This window comes from Amblyomma americanum, chromosome 4 (genome assembly GCF_052857255.1).
Source record: "Amblyomma americanum isolate KBUSLIRL-KWMA chromosome 4, ASM5285725v1, whole genome shotgun sequence".
In the NCBI taxonomy this organism is placed as follows: domain Eukaryota; kingdom Metazoa; phylum Arthropoda; class Arachnida; order Ixodida; family Ixodidae; genus Amblyomma; species Amblyomma americanum.
This window is the reverse complement of record NC_135500.1, coordinates 105,193,266-105,214,582: the sequence shown is the minus strand read 5'-3', so window position 1 is coordinate 105,214,582 and position 21,317 is coordinate 105,193,266. Positions and strand designations below refer to the sequence as shown.

The window sequence follows — 21,317 nt, the reverse complement described above, 5'->3', positions numbered from 1 at the left end:
AAATGGGTAGATGTTTAAACGACAGATTCTGTGAGCATTGGTACAAGAGTGAAAAACACCTTTAGGACCATAGAAGTAAATTTTAATGCTCATGATTGCGCACTAGACATCGATAAGCCCTGTGTTCTGGAAGGGGCTGAAGATCGGTTAACTCGAGAAATACTCGCAGACCTTGATATCAAGAAGCGGGATCAGTGATGTGTCTGCGATCCATAAGTGTGTTTATAGGCGATGGAGCTCGTGTACCTTGCTTGTGGTTGGTAAGAAAGAAGTGGCATTGCATCGTGTTTTTTTGCGCATTGTGCATGGCGATACTGATTTTCAGGATATTTATCACTTTGCCGCTGTTATTTATTCCGTGCCTGAAGAATAAACCGTCAGATGTTAGTGAGCCTGCACGTTTGCGCCGTCTCTTAACCGTCCGCCCTCTATTTCTTCGGAGCCTTTTAGATATAAATTACCAGTGATATGCATTACCAGATAAATCGCACAGCTGCAGTGCAAAGCAAGATCGTTACCGTACTAGGATCTGAAAAGTGTTTCTCGAAGTACTATGACTCAGCAGTGACATCCTATGAGAGGGAGCGCAAGAAAATTTGTAGTTCACAAAATAAACTATAAACCACACAATCTCGTCACAGGATCCACGTTTTCTTCCCTGAAAGTTGTCTTATACCAGATCAGTTTAGAAAGCTAGAATTAGAATCGAGCTCAGAATACCATTAATGAATGTTGAGTTTGGGTATACGCAGGCCCAAACGTCACGGGACCAGCGCTGTCACTTCGGTGAAGCCTGTTGGTGAGCCCCTCGTGCACAGACATCCTTTAAATAGCATAACAAATTTCCGTGTTCTTCCCCAAACTCTTAAGTCTAAACCATTTGTCGTCTACGCTCCGGACTGCTCACTCGCTCATCAAGCTTTCGGCGGATTTGGGTTTTTGTCCTCCAAACTTTTTTCTAGTATTTTGAACTACCGCTGCGTTGGATATCTGCTGTATGGCTGGCATGTGAACCGAAATGTATCAACTATATATGGGCGCTGCCTAAAACGGGGTTCTTTTCTTTGGTGTGGCAAGATTTAGAAGCTTTGTGATAACCTGGAAATCTCTGAATGAATAGTCCGAAGCGGCCACCTTATGCCTTGCGCTGGCCGAACCATAGCCACACTTATATTGCGGTCAAACGAGCACTTCCGATCATGATCTAGTCCGATACCGATTAAAGTTCTGAGAGCGTTCCACATGCAATTCCGTCATACATTACCACTCGATCCCGGTCAGCGAGTAGGCCTGCTAAATGGCAGCTGGTGCTGCACGCGCAGGTGTCTATATAAATGGTTGCAGACAAATGCGTTTCTTATGAAGAAAAATTAACCGAAAACATTTGCGATAAAAATATTGCACCTTCGACGCAGCTACAAAGATTTCCAAAACAAACGCACGCCGAACACCACAAAGGGAACAAGACTTGTCCCCTTTAAGCCATTGTCGCCCTGTCGTTCGCGCTGGTATATTCAGTAGGACAGGTAGATAGTTTTGTGACACCACAAAAAGAACAATAGAGGGGAAGGCTCAGAGTGCTCTCTAAATTCTTTGTTTACAAACATAAAGTAAACAAGAGAGGGGTAGCCCTCACAGCGTGAACAGAATATTGGAGATAAAACTGCGCCAGATAAAGCAAATTAAAAATTTTAATTTATGTTCTTCATAGTATACGTTTCTTCCCGTTTCTTTTTATTGAGCAATTGATTGCTTCTTGATCACGGCGATAGCAGCCGCTGATCGCATTTCATTAATTGGCACTAGTGTCGAGCAGGATCATGCTTGATGCTGGTATAATTGGGCGTGTAGCAGCGCCGTGTCTACACTGAATATAATCCCAGTCGATTAGGTCACGTTCGAATGTGCCCGTGTACATCGTTTTTGGTATCGACAGAAAACGATCTTCCTTTGTGACATATCATTCTATTAAACGTTCTCAAGAAGCGTTCTTGTGTGAACGCAATGCGTGGTGGTCATTCCAGCTGAGTTAGATGGCTATTGAGATCCAAAATGGGTGGAGGGAAATTAAACAAGGGTATAGTAAAAGTGAACTTTAAACTACGGTAAACATCGCGCTTATGAATGACAAATTTTCTTCAGTGTATGTGTGGGGCGCAAGCAACTTACCCTGCTTTGTGTTCGTAGAGTAATCAGATTCGAAAATCTCTTTTCTATCGCTGCCTTCAAGCTGCCATTTTTGTGCCCCGATTCCAAGGTCGTAGCCGCATGCGTCGCCCCAATCGAAGTCGCAGGAACCGTTCTTAGTCTCTGAAACAAATAAAGAAAATATTTTGAGAAATCCTTGCCTACTGAGGATAAACGTACACGGTAGTATCAAAATGCCCAGAGACAACTTTAAAGGCACTGTCTGAAAAGCCTGTACTTCTTTTGGTTTGTACGGCATGCTGCCATGTTGGGTCCGCCCACCAAAAATATAAAAATGCGCTGGCGATTGCATATTCGCGGCGTCGACCGCAATGTCACAATGTGCGGCATTGTGCCTATGCTCCAAGCGAGGTCTTTGAAACCGCGAGTCTTGGCGCTACTGTGAAGCACTTTTATACCATAAATTGTGAAATTATTACTCCACTAATACTTTTTAATCCACTAATACGTGCCCTGGAGGCGCGTGACTAGTTTTCAGCTTCAAACCGCCAGAAAAAGGCCAGTCAAAGCCTTTCCGCAGGAAATGTATTCTAATTTTAAGAGTTTTCTGCTCGCTGAACCCAATGCCCGAGATGTCAGAGATTTTTAAAACGGCGTTGAAAAATCGAGACGACACAAAGCAAGACAGAGCAGGGGCTACTTCCTTTGTGTCGTCCTCATTTTTGTACGCTGTTTTACTAGTAAACACAAGACGTGTAGCTATCCGCTTATTGCAGAAGTGCAGTTGGTGCAAGCGGACCGAAAAATGGAGGCACTGCGTTCATGCTTCGGGTATAATACTCTTGGACAGAGTCTTTTAACTATTTTTCTATTCGTACTGCTCAAAACAACGGGTCTGTGAGGCTGTACACTTATGGATAACGCACCCCTGACTCAAGCTGCATAAATAAGTGCTATTGCACTTCTTTTTTTTGTAGGTAATAAAGCAATAAAAATCCTAGTTCTTTATGCTGCGTCCGGTCAACCATATTATTCTTCCTTCATTGCAGGCAGAGGATTCCAGTCGAAACCATATGTTGAACTTCATTGACCGACCCAGAAGGCGTTGTTACCGGGGGAGTACAAGGCTCTTCTAGGTATTAGGTGTCATGTCAGATAAGCTGGTGTGGCTATCATGCGTAGTTCTCGAAAACAAGAAAGCGTCGACGTAAAATTTAAAATCAGACATTGATGCAGCGCTGCGTCTTACAATGCGTATGAATAGAAAAGTGGAGCTATAGAACAGGATGCATTTTGAAGATAATTGAACTATCCTGCCCAGTTTACACTTCCTTTATAGTAATGACGGGTTCTAGTTAAAACTGGTACGCTCAGGATCTTACACCGCTTTTATTTTTTTTTATTTATTAGTTACCTGCATCGCCCCGGAGAGCATTACAGCAGGTGGGTACAGACTTCATTTATAGGTATAAAGCAATTATTGCAGTGCATGGAAAAATGCTTCGTTAGATGTAATACATACAATGCTCGATGGCAAACTGTTCCAGTCCCGAACAGTTCTAACAAAAAAAGAATAACGCAAGACGTCACCCTTGCAAGAAAATTCTCTGGCCTTCAAGCAGTGGTCCAGTCGCTTTGATATATAATGAGGTGCCTGGATATATTGTTCGCGGTTTATGCCAGTTCTTGAATAATAAATCTCATGGAAAAATTTCAATCTGATGTACCTTCTACGGTCCTTCAACTCTTGCCAGTTAAGTTTTCGTTTGCTTTCCGTCATACTGACTTGCCAATTATAATTACCAAGAACAAATCTAACTGCCCTATTCTGAATTTTCTCTAATTTTCCTACACACTCAGATGTGTGTGGGTCCCAGCAAACACATCCATATTCAAGTATGGAGCGTACATAACTGAAATACAGCAGTGTTTTTAAGTTGCTTGGTAAATGGCTAAAATTCCGTCGTAGAAAACCCAAACGTGACGCTGCCTTATTCGCAATATAATTAATGTGCTTATTCCATCGTAAGTCCGATGTAAAAAAGACGCCTAGATATTTAAATGACTTGCTTATGTTGAGAGTAAGATCATTAATTCTATACCTATACGGATGATTAGCACGCTTTCTTGTGAAGGTGACGTGAACAGTTTTGTTTATATTTAAGGACATGTCCCAACGTACACACCAGTCTGCCACAGTATCTAAATCAGTTTGCAGGATTTGTGAATCAGAAGTGGAATTTACTACTCTGGAAACAACACAATCATCGGCAAACATCCTGAATGAAGACTGTATGCCAACTGAAATATCATTAATATACAGCAAAAACAAAAGTGGTCCCAATACTGAGCCTTGGGGAACTCCCGACGTAACTGGTGCATACTGTGAAGAAATACCGTTCAGAACAACAGCCTGCCTTCGTAACGACAGATATTCTGCAATCCACGCAATTACTTTACAATCCAGGTTATATGCTTTCAATTTGGAGAGAAGAAGACTGTGCGCGACAACATCAAATGCCTTGCGGAAATCCAAGAAAACGCAGTCCACAATTTGTTGCTTATCGATTGCCGATGCCAAATTATGAACGAACTCCACCAGCTGCGTACTGCAGGAAACTCCACGCCTGAAACCATGTTGACTAGTGCATAAGAGATTATGTTTGGTGAGATGGGCCATAACGCAACTCTATATTACATGCTCCATAATTTTACAGGTTATGCTGGTTAAGGAAACGGGTCTGTAGTTCTGAACGGAGTTTCGCATACCACTCTTATGTATGGGCACGACACGCGCTACCTTCCAATCAGCAGGCAAGTCGGTTTCATTAAGAGACTTCTGGAACAGCCGGGTGAAATACAGACATAATGTATCCGCACAATTCCTTAAAATTGCGGCAGGAATGTCATCAGGGCCACAAGCCTTAGCCTGATTCAATTTCTTCAATAATGTACGCACACCGTCAACACAAAAAGTAACTTCCGGCATGCAATCTATTTCAAGAGGTAATGCAAAACAGACAGAACGTGAACTAGGTCGCAAAAACACAGATGAAAAATAACGGCTAAACATTTCAACTTTAGCCTCATCATCATGGATGATTAACTCATCATTTTTCAGAGCAGGTACTGAGCTGTCATCCTTACCATTACGCTTCACATATCTCCAAAATTCTTTGGTATCTCTGACAAGTTTTTCTCCTAAATTCGAAAAATACAAGTCTTTAGCGATGCGAGACTTCTGTCTGAATTCATTTTTTATTGTTTTCAGCAAGGCCAAACACTCTGGCGTTTTAGACAACTTGTATCTTCGATACATTCGTCGCTGTCTGCGAACAAGGGCACGTAACTCGGTGTTAAACCAGGGTTTATCTCGAGCTCTCTTACTTGATATAACGCTTAATGGAATAAAAGCTTCACGTAATTCGAACAATTTCTGTTTGAATGTATTCCATAGCTGTTCGATATTTAAGTTATCCGCGAGTTCATCAAAAGTTGGAAAGAACGAATCGAAAGCAGCGCTAATCGCCTCGTAGTTGGCCCTGCTGTAGACATAAATCTTTTGCCTAGGTGGTTTTGCAACTTTCACGTAGTGAACTAATAAATCTGCTAGAATAATATTGTGGTCGCTCAAACCAGGCAACGCTTGTACATTGCATACAACATCAGGCACGTTACACATCAAGAGGTCGAGTACGTGACCAGTTCCGTCCGTTCGTGATGGCTCATGCACATACTGACAAAAGGTGTTGGAATCAAATATGTCCAAAAAAGTTCAGTATAGATTCCCTCGAGCTATATGTAGCTGCATTGTCCTCCTCACGCAAGCAAGCAAAGCTATGAGGTATATATCCCTGTAATTAGTCCCAAGAAACATGCTTCAAATCGGCTGAAATTGTGAAGCGGGAGCAAATTTCAATTTTCCGCTGTGGGGTGTGACCAAATATTTACGCACGTAAAATCAGGCATGGCTGCTTCCTACTTAACTTTTGAACTGGGAAGCAAAGCACTGTTCATGCTCGGGATAAATCGTGGGTAAGTTAGGTCACAGCCTATCAATCAATGTAGCAGTGAGCTCAAACCCTCAACTCCACTTCAAACGGAGCCTGCTAAGTTGTGCTAGGTGAGAAAGCAAATTTGAGTTTTTTTGCAGATGTCCATCTCTCTCTCTCTCTCTCTCTCTCTCTCTCACACACACACACACACACACACACACACACACACACACACACACACACACACACACACACACACACACACACACACACACACACACACACACACACACACACACACACACACACACACACACACACACACACACACACACACACACACACGCACACACACGCACGCACGCACGCACGCACACACGCACACACACACACACACACGCACGCACACACACACACACACACACACACACACACACACACACACACACACACACACACACACACGCGCGCGCGCGCGCGCGCGCGCTTTAAGCATGTATGAGCATACACCCGTGGTTTTGACGGAATTTCTCATCACCGATCATCCACACCGAACCCGAGAAACTTAAATATTTAGAGAAACAAAAATTGTTGAGTATGGCATGCTCGAAATAAAAAAAATATTCTCAAGAAAAAATTGTAATCGAGGCGGAAGTGAGTTATTCAAAATCCGTGCTCTAAGAAAAATTAACAATGTTTACTTATGAAATACTTACATTGGCAAAGTCTGGTGGTGTCTGGCAATCATGAGTTTTTAGCCGCGATCAAGACGATGCTATATCAGTGTTTTAACTGAAGAAAGCTCATTTTGGAAAGCTCTGCAATGCGAGAAAATTTTGATTTTTCCACCTCGAAACCGACTTAATGATAGAAAATTCAGCACAGCAAAACGCTGGCTGATGAGTTGCGATGTGTACGGCACGTGTTCATCATCTCTCGAAGGCTGTACCGAGACGTGAGCTTTTTGTTTTTCGCTTCTTATCTTGGTGCAAGTAAAACAATAGTCATCGCATTCTGCGTGATCTTTAGTTTTCAGAGTGACGAAGCAGAAAAAAGTGCGTCCGGTTATCCAATCGCTTGGAGGTCCAAATTGGTCGTCGGAAGTAGGCACAGAAGGGTGTCCGATTTAGCCGAAAATTCGTCGGCGCCATGAGTTCAGCTTTCTTTAGTTTTCGACAAAAAAGCCTGAATTCTTTTTGCTGGAGGGCTTTAGGGAGTGAGTATTCATTTGACTTAAAAATCTGCATGGGATCGTCTTGTCTGCGGCTACAAACTCGGCAGTGATACTACGAGGTAGCGTTAAGTAATTGGTTTAATGTTAAACGTAGCAAACTGCCTGCTGTGTTAAAATGGATATACGATCACTAACGTACACCGTGGCTGTCCGTATATTTTTTAAAGGGTGTTTTTTTTCTAATTGAACCAGCCTTTAAAAATAAGTAATATTTTAAATCACTCCCCGCGGCAACCAAAGAATATTCATGCGCGTGTATTTTTCTGTGCTGTAGGGAATACAATGCAGCATTTTTTACAAGAATGTTAATTCAAGAATTTAATCCACGAAGTTACGGCGACTGCAGCTCCAAACCATTTTCTTGACATATTCACTGTTCCCTGTATGGTAACTGTACACTGCCGTGGCGATCATCAGCGGTCAGAGCCTGCTAGGCTCTCCTGCCGGTCTTGTCGGGCCTGCACGACAGGCTGTGGCTTTGTCGAAGCCTTTTTGCCTTCTGATTTTTTTTATCACTCCTTTTTCGTCCCCCACCCTCATTTATATCCCCTCATCCCTTCCCCCCGTGCAGGGTAGCAAATTGGTTTCATCTACTGCTTAACCTCCCCGCCTTCCCTTCTCCTCTTCCTCCTCCTCCTCCTGGGTAATTGTAGATCGCTAGGATATCCCGAGGAATCTATAGGATAGCGGCCTTTGCCGGCCACACTTTGTTCCTTCTCCTTTATTGAAAACCTAGCTTCAGCCATCAGGTGAATGTACGTAACCGCTCTCAGAACACGTGTATTAGCTGAAATTAATCATTATTTTAACTACGTGATAGAACCCGTTGCGTTACATCTCCCGTTTCAAAGTCCGCCTTCTTTACAGCATCGTCTGGCACCTATGTCTGGAGCTAGCAGTTTTATTTCTCTCTTACGAAACATATACATCTCAAACAGAAAGAATGCGTTTGATAGCAGCTGAAATAATCCAGTTCCACCCATTTTCGTTGTTTGTCTAAATCAGAAAGGTAACTGAGGTCCCGTGAAGATTTTTTGTTTAGACTGAAATATTTTTATATGGTGAGCGAACTTCTCGACTCGACTGAATCGATGTTAAGGAGGGAACGTTAAAAATTTCTTGGAAATAAATTGCAAACAATTAGGCGTGCAAAACATGGCTTCTCCAATTTCACAAGAAACATCTTTAAATACGAGCACAACTAAACAATATTATGTAAGAATTTCAATCGTTTTTTCGGTAACTATGTTCACACATTTCTCTTTGAGGCAACTCAAAATTAATTTTGCCTCGAAGAGTTTCGCAGTCAGACTCCAAACGTTGTTAAATGAGGTATATGCTCCAAGAAGGGCACTTTTAAGGAAAATGAAGGGATAAAATATGATAAAAACTTGACGCATGAACTTTTCCTCAGTAAGTGCTCTCTTCTTCTACCGTCAGGGCAAATACGTACCTCTACACGGATAGATTTTGTAGTTGCGAGTATAAACATTCCACAGTGCAAAAACTAAGATGGCCAACATTTTTACCATTTAAAAAAGCACCGCTGAATTTTTAAATTTTCATGAAATACTTTTATTTGTTGGAGCTTCCAGTGCGACACTGAAGAGCTGCAGTACATAAACTTAAATCACAGAACTGAGTATACAACGCATGCCATATTTTGTTCTGTCAGCATTGCTGGATATTGCCTGTTCAAGAAAGTGACATCCATGAGTTCAACTTCGCATTTACTGCATGATGCTGAGTTTAGTTAGCCCAATTAGAACTATTATAAAATAATTCGCAACCGTTTTACACCTAATTACCCTCGTATCTCTTACGTTTAAACGTAGATAAAGTTTCGAAATTCACGCAGCTTCTTCATTTACGGTATTATCAGAAACCAGAAATATCTTGTCGTCCTAAGTTGTATGTATAAAAGCTATTTTAATGTTAACTTATGTGTCTACTCTAAACTATATGTGGTCTATGTTTATTGCTGCTTGTATGGGTGCGTGCGTTCAGATAAAGATAGAAATCGAAGTATCATGACCATGTTTTGTTTCCAATGAAACTTTTGTATTTGGTGAGCAAATGAGTCTACATAAAGGAATGGTACTTCGTTGTGCATGAAATGCTGTAGGTTTCATATATATATATATATATATATATATATATATATATATATATATATATATATATATATATATATATATATATATATATATATATATATATATATATATACATAGGACGCAGCACGCCAACTGCCAACGTCGGCACCGTCGGCGCAACCGTCCACTTACAGGTGGCGTGTTGGCAGGCAGTAGCAGAGCGAAGTGCCACCTGCCGCGGCGAGAGCGCAAGAATGGACAGCCGGAAGGTGGCTGCCACGGGAAGTCCCGGAGGGTCGCTACCAGCGTAATGCGTCACCTGCCAGCTGAGGCGGGTGGCGTGTGAAGAGCTATGCTCAAACTTCGCATTACCAACTATCCGGGTTGCCTGTAAATATTTGTTCCCAATTGTATGCTTTGTCTGCATTTGGAAACCAAATGTTGAATACTGGAGAAAACAAAAACAAAAACAATATTATGTACTTATATCTCTGCCTTCCTTCATGCATAAATCCCGCATGAATAGATCCTCTACTTACTGGGAGTAATTTTATGGTTTCCGTTCAAGGTTACTACATTAAGATTGAAGTCTCGGTGGTTTAAAGGGCAACTGCACCACATTTTAAGAATTCGGCGTTTTTCATGTATTCAAATGTGCACCGTCTGTAGGTAAATCACGCTGAGTTGTTTAGTGCTAGCATTTAAAATTGTGACGCTACACACGATTAAACTTTAGGCTCCTCCTCTTTTCACCAGAGGAGTGCGGAGAAGCTCGAAGTGGCATCATGGAGAGTGCTATTTCAAATTACTGCTGCCGTCAACCGCTCGTGCCGTGCATCGCTGATGATGCCAAACAACGTTCGGCGGTCCTTTACTTCGGCGCCGTTCGATTTTTCGCTTGAGAGCAAGTGTTTACGCGCTGGAAATGTACTACCGGTACCGTAGATGACGTCATCACGCGTCCCTCGCTTGGAGGTGAACGCCGCGGAAAGCTTGAAACCCGGCGTGATTTTAACAGGCGATTAGGTCATCATTTAAAATGCTAGCCCGAAATAATTTCGAATGCCTTACCTACATCTTTTACACACTCAACCCTTTTAAGCTCGTCGAATTTTAAAACGTCCGCAGCTGCCGTTTACCAATCTCATTCGACGGCCTAATTGACGTGTTGTTATCGAGGGTACAACTGAATTGAAGTTTACTGCGGCGAAAGTAACATCATTTTGTCAACGCTTACTCGCACCGAGTATGCAAGCGGCACTAGATCGCCGACATATGCGCGTGTTCTTCATATTTACAGGTTTAAGGAGTTTGCCTTGCACATTTTTAATTACCAGAACCAAAAACACAAGAGCAGCATTTCGCGCACCTTTGGTCTAAGATTATTCCAAGGGCTATGATTGATCGATAGGCTGCGAAAGATTAAGCTAAGCCTTTTTTCGACGTGACCCCTGACCGTATTTTCATGAAAGGTCGTTGGAGTATGGCAGAAATTCAGACTCGCAACAGGCAGATTTATCTCGGCATCGCTAAAAACATAACCTATCTGACTTATAAGAACGCTTACTAGCAAAAACATGCAAGAAAATTATGTTCTGGAATTTTTCCTCTGTTGAACTTATGTAATGCTGCATCGCCCAAGGCATTTTCTTTAAATCCTTGGCAGCGTTCACCAATTTCTTATGTATTTGTATTTTACATGATTTCAATGCTCACATAAACAACTGTTTGCAGACATAAAAGCGCGAATGCTCTTAGAGGTTAGTAGAAATGACAGACTGTTCTCTGAAAAAATTTCATTCTCAAGTTCTTAACACTCTTTCTCCCATAAATTTTCTAAAAAGTGCCCTTGCTGGAATGCATTACTGTTTCAAAAATGAATGCGATTGTTTAGCTACCAAATAGGAATAGGCAAAAATGTTTTCGCGCAGCTTCCAACATGAATGTTTGTGTATAAATACTGAAAAAAATATTGTGGTTCCACAAAATTATATTTGTTTTTCTGCGGAAAAATGCACACTTCAACTTTTGCGGAATCTGAAGAACGACCTCTCGTAAACAAAACTACAGCCATTCTCTATAGCCTAACTACCACTCCTTAGTGTCGACAATGAGCGCACCAAATATAAAAATTTTATTGAAAACACCAATGATCATGTGACCTCAATTGCTGTCCATATATTTATCGCAAGTGTCTCCCCACACTTAATATAATTTATTGGTTTTCGGACACCGAGTTCTAATGCCACCTTCAATACCTCGATGTCAAGAGCAGTTTTAAGACATCAGTCATTGAGAGGATATCATTCTCTGAAGCTCTTGTTCCAAGAAGGTTATTTGAGAGGATATCGTCCATTAAAACTGCCATCGCGAATCTAAAGTGCTGTAGGTTATATATAAACCCATATGGGAAAGTGAGGCTCCAAAACTATTATTCACTCAGCCAATCACTTATATATATTTGCGGACGCATCATCTATCATGTGCCGCCTTTGCCAAAGTAAGCACTCAACGTCGTTTCCTTCACAGCCGTATAGTGGAGACACTTCATATCGCAACCCTAAATACCAGACAACATCGAAAGGCGTGTTATCAACGGCATCGAATCAGTCCTGTCCTAAAACCTACCATGCAGACAGACAGATGGCAAGCCAGGCACGCGTGTGTCAAATAGTCAGGCATATTGTCACAAACAGTAGCGAACCTCCATATCAAGTTGTTGCACGTAGCACGTGTGAAAACCGATTTTTCCTCCAAATTCTGTCCTTTTACTGCATTTGTAAATAACACTGTTTCATTTTTGGCAAAGTTAAAATGCCAAAGTTGATCCGGAGTTCCCGGGTTCGAACCCTACCGCGGCGGCTGCGTTTTTATGGAGAAGAAACGCTAAGGCGTCAGTGTGCTGTGCGATCCCCAGGTGGTCGAAATTATTTCGGAGCCCTCCACTGCGGCACCTCTTCTTCCTTTCTTCTTTCACTCCCTCCTTTATCCCTTCCCTTACGGCACGGTTCAGGTGTCCAACGATATTTGAGACAGATACTGCGCAATTTCCTTTCCCCAAAAAACCAATTATATATCAAATGCCAAAGACATTTTTCTCCTCATAGCTCCACGTCCCTTTATCAATACATTTTCCTAGATAGATCTTGCGTAGTTATAAGAAATAATATTGTAGCCTCCGATCAAAGTAATTATATTAAAATTGAAGATATCATAACTTTTCAACCATTTTTTTTATTCTCAAGGGCCATTTACTCGTCCTGCTCCCTACAGCATTCAAAATTTCCTGTGACGGAAATTACATCCCTTCCTCGGTGCTAGCAGTCACTGAGCACGCAGGCCGGTGTAACTTCATGAGATTTCCTGGAAATGTCTGTGCATGAGGAACTAATAGGCTTTCCTCTCACATTTTGGAGGACTACATGCTCAAACAAAGCTATACAATATCGTCGATTTTTGGCCTTACATTAATCAACTATGGTTTGCTTTATGAAAGGGAGCAAGAGTTTTCAAATAATATTCCACGCAACATCACATCGAACAATTTCTAAGTACGGCGTATTCCTGGGTCTGATTCGCAATACTAAGAAAAGCCGCGCGATTAAGAAAGGCGATTCATGTTTTAATTTAACGACGCTAATTAGCACAGTCTGCTTGTAAAATATTTTCTTTGAATTCTGTCATCGTGTTATGCAACGAAACCGCTCGCAAGGTTAGCTTACAGGAAACACAATAACCGCCGAAAGCTGAAGATTGGACAGCCGTCACCGTAGCTCAGTTGGTAGTGCATCAGGCGCGAATTCAGGAGGACATGGGCTCGGACCCCACCGGCGGTATATGGTTGTTTTTTCTTCTTTTTCCAAATCAAATATCTTTAATAGAATAAATATTTACACCATTAATCTCTCATTGGTATTTACACCATTAATCTCCCATTGGTCAACAGCACAAATTAAAAAAAAAAGAAACAACCCTTATGCTCATTGGTTTCAGTGGCTGTTGGCTTCCTTTATATGCAACCACATGTAGGCAGTGCGCAGCAGAACTTGTAATCTTTACTTTTTTTCTTAAGGAGAAAGTCAAGTACGGTATGATAACGATTTATAGTCTGGGTTATGCACTTATTCAAGAACATAAACTCGGCAGCACTTTTTAATGGCTCTTGAATAACAGGTATTTAAGGTCTTGCAGGAAACTGGAGATTTGATGATTATAGTTATTTTAAACGTTAATCAAGGTTTACTCATTCTTTCCAAATATTGAATTCCGGATGGTTTCAAGACGCCAGTAATAGGACCTTACCCGTCTGAAAGTACACATGGTCCCTCACATGAGTCCCTCAAATGACCGATGACTGCTGCGGATAAGTTTTTCCTGCATGCTTTCCAAATAACGTCTACAAGGACATCCTTTCTTGAACGCCAAATTTTGTGAAAAATGTTTGCCGTTTTTCCGGAAGTCAAGTGGCAAGACGGAAAATAGCCCTCAGCGTCGCTTTGACCAATGGGGTTTACATATAACTGTTGAGAAGATGCTCAGGTTCAGAAGGGCGTTTAGCTTCTTCTACAGAGATTCATTTTTGTAGTTCTCTAAAATCAGAAAAGCAACGTTCTTTACCATTTGTAAGAATTTTTTCCCAGACAACTCGAAGCGTTCATTACAAACTATGTGCCATTTCGCTGTGCCACCACATCTGTTGATCGCATACCAAAACTTCATTGAAAACAAGAGATATGTGCGGCATCTCTGTTAGTGCCTTCATTTGAAAAGACCCGGTCGAACTGGAAGTAAATACGTGAAGTACGGACATCTTACCAGGAGAGCACTCTCCGCTGTCCAGTGTCAGATCATCTAAGGCAAAGACGCCTTCTTCAGGGGAGTCTTTGGTATAGTAGCGAATTGCGATCTGTAAATATGAATAAAAAATAGCCGCGTTAGTCAAACCTAAACCTTCTGCATGTAAACAACGTTAACATTAGTTAGCTTATCGACAGAAAAGGCCGTAGTAGTCGAGTCGCTCACAAACGCTGAGCCGCTGCTAATCGTCCAAGCCATCTTGTAGCAGCTCTTTCAGTCGGTCTTTGTCGGCGAACTATGATTGCCTGAGTTCTTTATATAAGACCACATAGGTTCTTGAAGCCCTAATGTTTTACTATTTCTAGTAGAGTTGAAAATTCCCTCTCCTTGATAGGGTCGAAAACTTTTGCTTAACATGACATTTCAAATTAAGCAGCCGTTGCGGTTGATAAGTGGTTATGCTGCTCGACTGCTGACCCGAAAGACGCGGGTGGACCCCGGCCGCAGCGGTCGATTTTCGATGGAGGCGAAATTCTAGGTCCCGCGTACTGTGCGATGTCGATGCACGTTAAAGAACTCCAGGCGATCGCATTTTTCGGTGTCCTTCACTTCAGCGTCCCTCATAGCCTTGGTCGCTCTGAGAGGTTGAACCCCCACAAACCATAAACCATGAAATCAGGCGTTCTACTATCGCTGCGCTGCTCAGCTGTGTAACCAACCTTCTGGCATGCAGAATGGTAACTCTGCAGCTGTAGAGGTGAGATATTCAAGATATGTTATGATATGCCTGGAGAATAAGGATAAAAATAAATTATGAAATGAAGACACTAGTTGTTGAGAGAACTTAGTGAAGAGCTAAGTTTTTGCGCACAATATTTACTGAGACCATGTGTGCTGAGACCCCAAAAAAACAACATTCAGCTAAAATAGGCATCGGCCGAATTAAACAATCGGTATGAGCCGGCGGCTGGGCACCTCCCGCGGCTGCGGCGGTTCCCTTGCACTCACGCTTCCTACGCTGCCGCTGCAGCGTGGTCCTCCTAGCACGAACCTCGTCAAAGACGGCAGTTCCGAAAGTTTAAGGCTCGGTCGCCCTCTGCGTGGTGTCGCCGGTACCGCTCTCGCTTCCGCGAGGCCTTCGTCGCTCGCGATTCCTCGGTCTGGCTACGCCGCCGATCAGTTTTTCGTTGGAGGCGAGCACAACTGGGTGTCCTCGGCGGCAAGCCTCGCGAGCGCGATAATTGCACTCCGCATTCTCCAGAGCAATGCGGTGCGGCAACTGCTACGCCATTTGCGCATGCTGTCTTTCCGTGTTATTATTTTGTTTCTCTGGCCGCCAGCAGAGGGAATGTTGACTGAGCTCTCTCTCACTGAGCAGCTTGCGAGCTGCAGCCGCTCGAGGGGAGAAACACAGAACCAATTAGGCCAACTAACATGGCCGATGGCCTTTGCGGCTCCGAAAACGAGTGGCGGGCGGCAACGCTACGCTCGTTTTAGATTTAGATCTCTTTCGGCCACAGCGTCTCTTCATTTTATACTTCCGTTTCTCCCCTTCTTTCTCCCATCGCCGCCCCTTGATTCATTATCTCAACGCTCTCTCCTGCTCGCTTTGATCTGTAATCTTGGATGGGCTTCATCCAATCGACGGCTCAGGGTGTGCTCCGCACAACGGCTCATGCCGCAAAGGAAATGGAGCGAAAAAGCAGGGTGGCGAAACGAAGACAAACACGTCTACACACACACTAGCAAACGAATGATCTTCGAGCTGACAACGTAGGCATCTTAAAAGGAACCGCGGCGTGACATGAGGAAAAAGGAAAGAGGTCATTGAAAGGGGCTAAAAACCCGCAAGAATGCAAGAGGGTGCTAATAAAGTGAAAATACCGGTGTTCGTCCAACGGCGGCGAGACAAGAACGGTATGCTGACGCATTTACTGCCTTCTAGAAGAATGCATGATGCTTCAAAAATCTTTCCTGCCTTCTGTTCCCTGTACCCTTTTAAGATCTCGTGTTGCTTGATTGAAGCTGCGCTGGGCTGATGGGACTAGTTGCAGAGCGTGAGCAAGCGGCTGCCGTGCAAATTTTTCTTAACAACCGGCCCAAATAGCCACACTTATGACGTCTATGAAGTTTATTTCTAGTGTTCTTGGTTGATGACGTTGCTTGTACCGAATTATACAGATTAAGGAAACGTGTGTTTGTCTTCTGTCTATTCAGGCAACAAATTCGAGGTCTGATCAACTTATAGAACAGTTTAAAACCGAGAAAAATCTTTCACAAGTCCTCCGCTATGCCGGCTCCGTGAGGCTTGGTATTGAGCAGCTTCTGGTGCTCCAACCAAACTAACCTGAGGCAAGGATTCGAGAAAAAGCGTTAGACTGCTGGTGTGAAAACGAAACGCCATCGTAGGCCGTAAGGTATAATGCTCATGAGCATATTTTGCCTGATAACTCTCTAAGAAACTAGTCAAGCTTCTGACTAGCTCGAGACAAAAGAAGCCACGCCCGCGAGAAAGGCATGTGGTGATGAAAACCTTGCGAACGGTGGTGCCTTGCCTACAAGGGTCAATCCTGCACACTGGTGGGCAATTTCCCAAAAATTCATCCCCGCAATTTTATTTCATTCCTTTGAGCAGCGCTGAGTGGCCTACGTAAATAATTCCGCGTAATAAGCTGGCTTACTGTGTACTTCCTTAATTGCCGTCACGGAAAACTCAGGGTAAATACGTCAAAGCTCACAAGTGATTCACCCCAAGCAAACACCAACGCCGTCCTACCCCACAGAGATAATTGCCGCTAAGAAGTGTTGCTTTGTTCCCGAGAATGTTTCCAGGTGATTTAGGGAGTGCACAAACCTCAACGGGGCCCGAGCGCTTCTCCGAGTAGCGCACACGCTGCCAGCGGCCGGTTAATTCCTTCCTGGTCACGTAGAAGTCTTTTCGCCAGCTGGACCGGTGTTCTGCTCTGAACGATGCGTGGCCGCTTTCCGAGCCTGATAGGTGGTACCATGCAGTGAAACAGAGAGGTCCTGTCGCCTCTCGAGTGAGCTCGGCGACAGGGAAACCGATTGAAGAGCCCTTCGTTGCATAGGCGCTCGAGGCTTGGTCTGTGGGTAACAACATCGAAAGGGAAGAAAACATGTCAACAATCCGAAATAATTCTACAGGCGACTCCAAATCACCCTGCTGTTAAGCCACTAATGTGGTCTACAGACAGCTTTAGAAAATATTCACTCTGTCATGCCGTTTCGTAGTGTTCGTAGCAGACTGCCTAGGTAACGCGTGGACCCACATGATATACGCTGCAACAATTACACATTGTTCGTTAGTGTAGAATGTTTTTAATAAATTTAAGCCAAAAACTTCCTGGGCTTTTTGTGGTTTCTATTTAGTGTACGCACATCTCAGCTATTGCTGAGGCAGACAAAATGCTTAATCAGTTTTCACGTGCCGAGAGTCTGCTAGGATCCAGAAGGCAAAGGTGAGTCTTACCCCCCGCCTACGTATTTAAGTTATGAACTGACGGCTTTCAGGGCGAAGGTACGTTGGCGCAAAAATTTAAGAAAAGCTCTTCCAGAGCAGACCGGCCACCGAAAGCTAGTCATGGGATATCAGATGTTTCAGGGATATGTATTTATCACTATACCCACAGCGCCGTGAGGCACAGCGCCGTGAAGGCATTACATTATTTGTTCGACAAAAGCGCAAAATAAATAAGCAAATATCGATCTTTGCAAAAAGTCATCAACTTTTTGTCCTTTTTCCTATACCGTTTCATGTCCAGCGGCATGCAGTAACACATATTTTATGCAAGCTCTTCAATATGAGTTCAAAGTTATTATAGCAGACGCGGCTTCATTTCGAATAGTGATTAGTATTGCAGCCTAGCTTGCTGGTTTCTTCGTGCTGAAATCATTAACATAAGTGACCCGAAAGTCAACTGCGGACACTTAGGCAGAATATCAAAGTATTGGATTTTCGCGGCTGGCCGGTCAAGCGTGGCTTTTTCGGAAAACTTCATGCCCACTTTGCAGTATTCATTTCTTTCTTGCAGGTGCTTCTTTAACCCTTTGACCACCAAATCCGAGCTGTATTCGTCATGGGGAATTGTAGGATTATCGGCAATGACGAGTCAAGCTCGTCCAGCCCTATATAGCGCTGATCCCACACTCAAAGACGCGTTAAGGCCGGCACTTGATTTGCTTGCAATTTTCAACATTAGAGTTTGGTAGATCGTCCATGAAGAAATGCGGTTCGCGTCTTTAGCGTCTAACATGACAACAGTAATTTCATAATAGCGTCACACATCAAGACTGCCGGCGCAGGCGATGTCCAGAGAAAAAAGGAACTGCTTCTTGGAGTAGTTCTGACAGCAGCGTTGCTCATGATATAGAATTTGTTTCTGGCAGTGACTATAACTTCATTTGCGAGTTGGAGACGGTTTCAGATGAAGGGAGCGATGGCCACGACGGTGAGGCGCTGGTGAGTGCACGTTAAATACTAATGAGGAAACTGATTATATTAAGACATAGCAACGTCTACGCACTTGGTAGTTTGTTAAAGCGTATCGGACGAAATAAATGCCGAGCATTTGATTACATTTTAACCAGTTATTTTGGCATGCACAAAGGAAAAGCTGCCCTCAAGAGCAGCTCTTTCTTTTGTTAAATTTTCGAGTTCACTCTAACCAGAAACTAATCACGTAATATACTTTCGAAATCGAACTCACATGGAAACAATTGTGACTATTACATATTTGTTTATTTTGGTGCGGTTTTGCGGACTTCTTTGGTTAAAAGGTTAATATTTCTGTAAGCACAAATATGGTAATTGCAGATTGTTTGTAAAGGCGGTGCACTGTGCGTGAAATTATACGAAGTGGAAACGCGTATTTACTAAGTGACACATGGATGGTGTGGTAAGAATTATTTTCAGCGTGAAAACACAAGAAGCTTAAAGGTGAGAGTAGTGTGAACTGGCCGCGAGCGGAATTTAAGGATAAATTCGGTCTAGAACACTTTTGTGCAGCTTCTTAATTTTTTTGTTATAGAGCTATCTGCACAAGCGCATTATACGGTCGCCGCTCTTGTGATAACTTGTTGAGAATGCGCGAGTACCATGCGGGTGAAGTTACGTTGCGAAGTTTAAGCCAATTTCGTGCCAGCGAGAGAGGCAAACTGCTCGAAACTGGGAGGGATGCAAAAGATCTTTTCTGCATTTGTTGGGATCAGGTAAAATATAAGCATTCACTTTCCCGGCTTTACCTGTGTGTATTGAGATATGCGGACGCGCCGCTGTAGGCATTAAACAAAAAGGAAATAATTGCTTGTGGAGTTGACAACGTGAGGACCACGATCACAATGTTGGCATTGCTATATAATTCTCTCCTCGTATCTTCAAGCCGAATCACATTATGTGCTTACGTTGATGTCATCCTGCTAATTGTTGATTCTCCCAGAAGCGGAGCGTGGCGCCCATGGGAACCCAAGACGCGCAGAATGCGCTCGCGGACGAACCGGAAGTTTCTCTTCAAGACGCTACTGGTGGCCGCGCGAGGAAGCGTGCACTGCAGCAATATTGCTAAAGAGGAAATAGAGTCTGCTCATGAAGCTCTGGAGAGTGCTTGGATGTAACGAAGTTTTTCATTTAACAACATAATTTTCAATGCTTATTTATCTGGCTAGATATAAACGTTACGCTTTTACCTCCAGCTGAGAAGCATTTTTTTCAGCATTTTCTGCGTACATAACTTTTGGTTGTAGTGATTCCATGACAAGTACAGATTCTATGCAGCAACTTTTGTTTTATGCTTTATGGGGGTTTAACGTCCCAAAGCGACTCAGGCTATGAGGGACACCGTAGTGAAGGGCTCCGGAAATTTCAACCTCCTGGGGTTCTGTAACGTCTACTGACTCCGCACAGTGCACGGGCCTCTAGAATTTCGCCTCCATCGAAATTCGACCGCCGCGGCCGGTGATCGAACTAGTATCTTTCAGGTCAGTAGCCGAGCGCCATAACCACTGAGCCACCGCGGCGGCCCCATGTAGCAACTAACACAGAATTTAAGGCAGTGCTTAATCAAATGAGGGCATGTGATTAAGCACGGCCTTAAAATCTGTGTTGGCTGCTGCATAGAATTCGTTCACTAGGGCACCTATTTCTTCCTTTCTTCTTTCACTCCCTCCTTTAGCCCTTCTTTTACGGCACGGTTAGCGTGTCCAGGAGCTATGTGAAACAGTTACTGCGCCATTTCATTTCCTCAAAGCCAATTTTCATTTTTACTTTTCATTCCATGAAATATAGGAGTACAAGTGGAGAAATTTATGCCATTGATTCCTGGCGAGTGTAGAAGCGATCATTTGCCCTACTATATAATTCTTCATAAATCATCAATCAGCCGAAGATATGAACGTGCTGTAGTCTTTTATCTATATCCTTTATCTATTCTTGATACTTTTTATTGTTTGGGTCACGTTATTTTGCGGCCGCGTTGTTTCAGAGCAGTACGAATTTAAGTTAATGAACTGCTCAAGCCATATCAGTTTTGAGAGACTATAATGGGTTTTCGGCGCTGCTCTTAGTTTCCCATACAGGTGTCTCTCATCAAGATAATTTAATGCTTATTTGTAACACTCGCAACATGTGTAAAAACTCAGAACGTTATAATTTCTATCAAATCTGAGTTGTGCCTAAATGCTTCTGTCTAGTTACGTTTCACGGAACAGCGCGAAAAAAAACACCGAATACTGAGGGGTGCTGCCTACAGTGCTTTCATGTTTGTGTCTTTTTTTTGCATTGGTTTCTCTTAAGCGCCGCTATATTTCTTCCTGTTCAAATGAAGAATGAATTTTAATGACATTTCTATGAATATTTTCTAAAAAGCATAAGCAAACACCTCGTGACTTCGCCAAGCGAATGATTCCACCGATTATTAACTCGAGCGTTCTAAAATTGGTCAACCCTGCACTATTCGCCAATAAAACCATTTTTGCATAATTATGAAGGTTCATTTATTAGACCACAAATGGGATTTACAAGCAAAACTAAAT

The 21,317-nt window shown here is 42.9% G+C and overlaps 1 protein-coding gene across 1 annotated transcript in view; it reads right to left on the bottom strand.

Annotated features, from left to right (window-relative positions):
* LOC144129734 (MAM and LDL-receptor class A domain-containing protein 1-like) overlaps positions 1-21,317 on the bottom strand; it is a 208,783-nt gene that overhangs the window by 176,790 nt on the left and 10,676 nt on the right. Inside the window, exons 3-5 of the mRNA XM_077663820.1 lie at positions 17,125-17,375; positions 14,289-14,379; positions 2,170-2,310 (exon numbers count right to left, since the gene is read on the bottom strand). Coding sequence (XP_077519946.1) covers positions 2,170-2,310; positions 14,289-14,379; positions 17,125-17,375 — 483 coding nt within the window. The remainder of the gene's footprint in view (positions 1-2,169; positions 2,311-14,288; positions 14,380-17,124; positions 17,376-21,317) is intronic.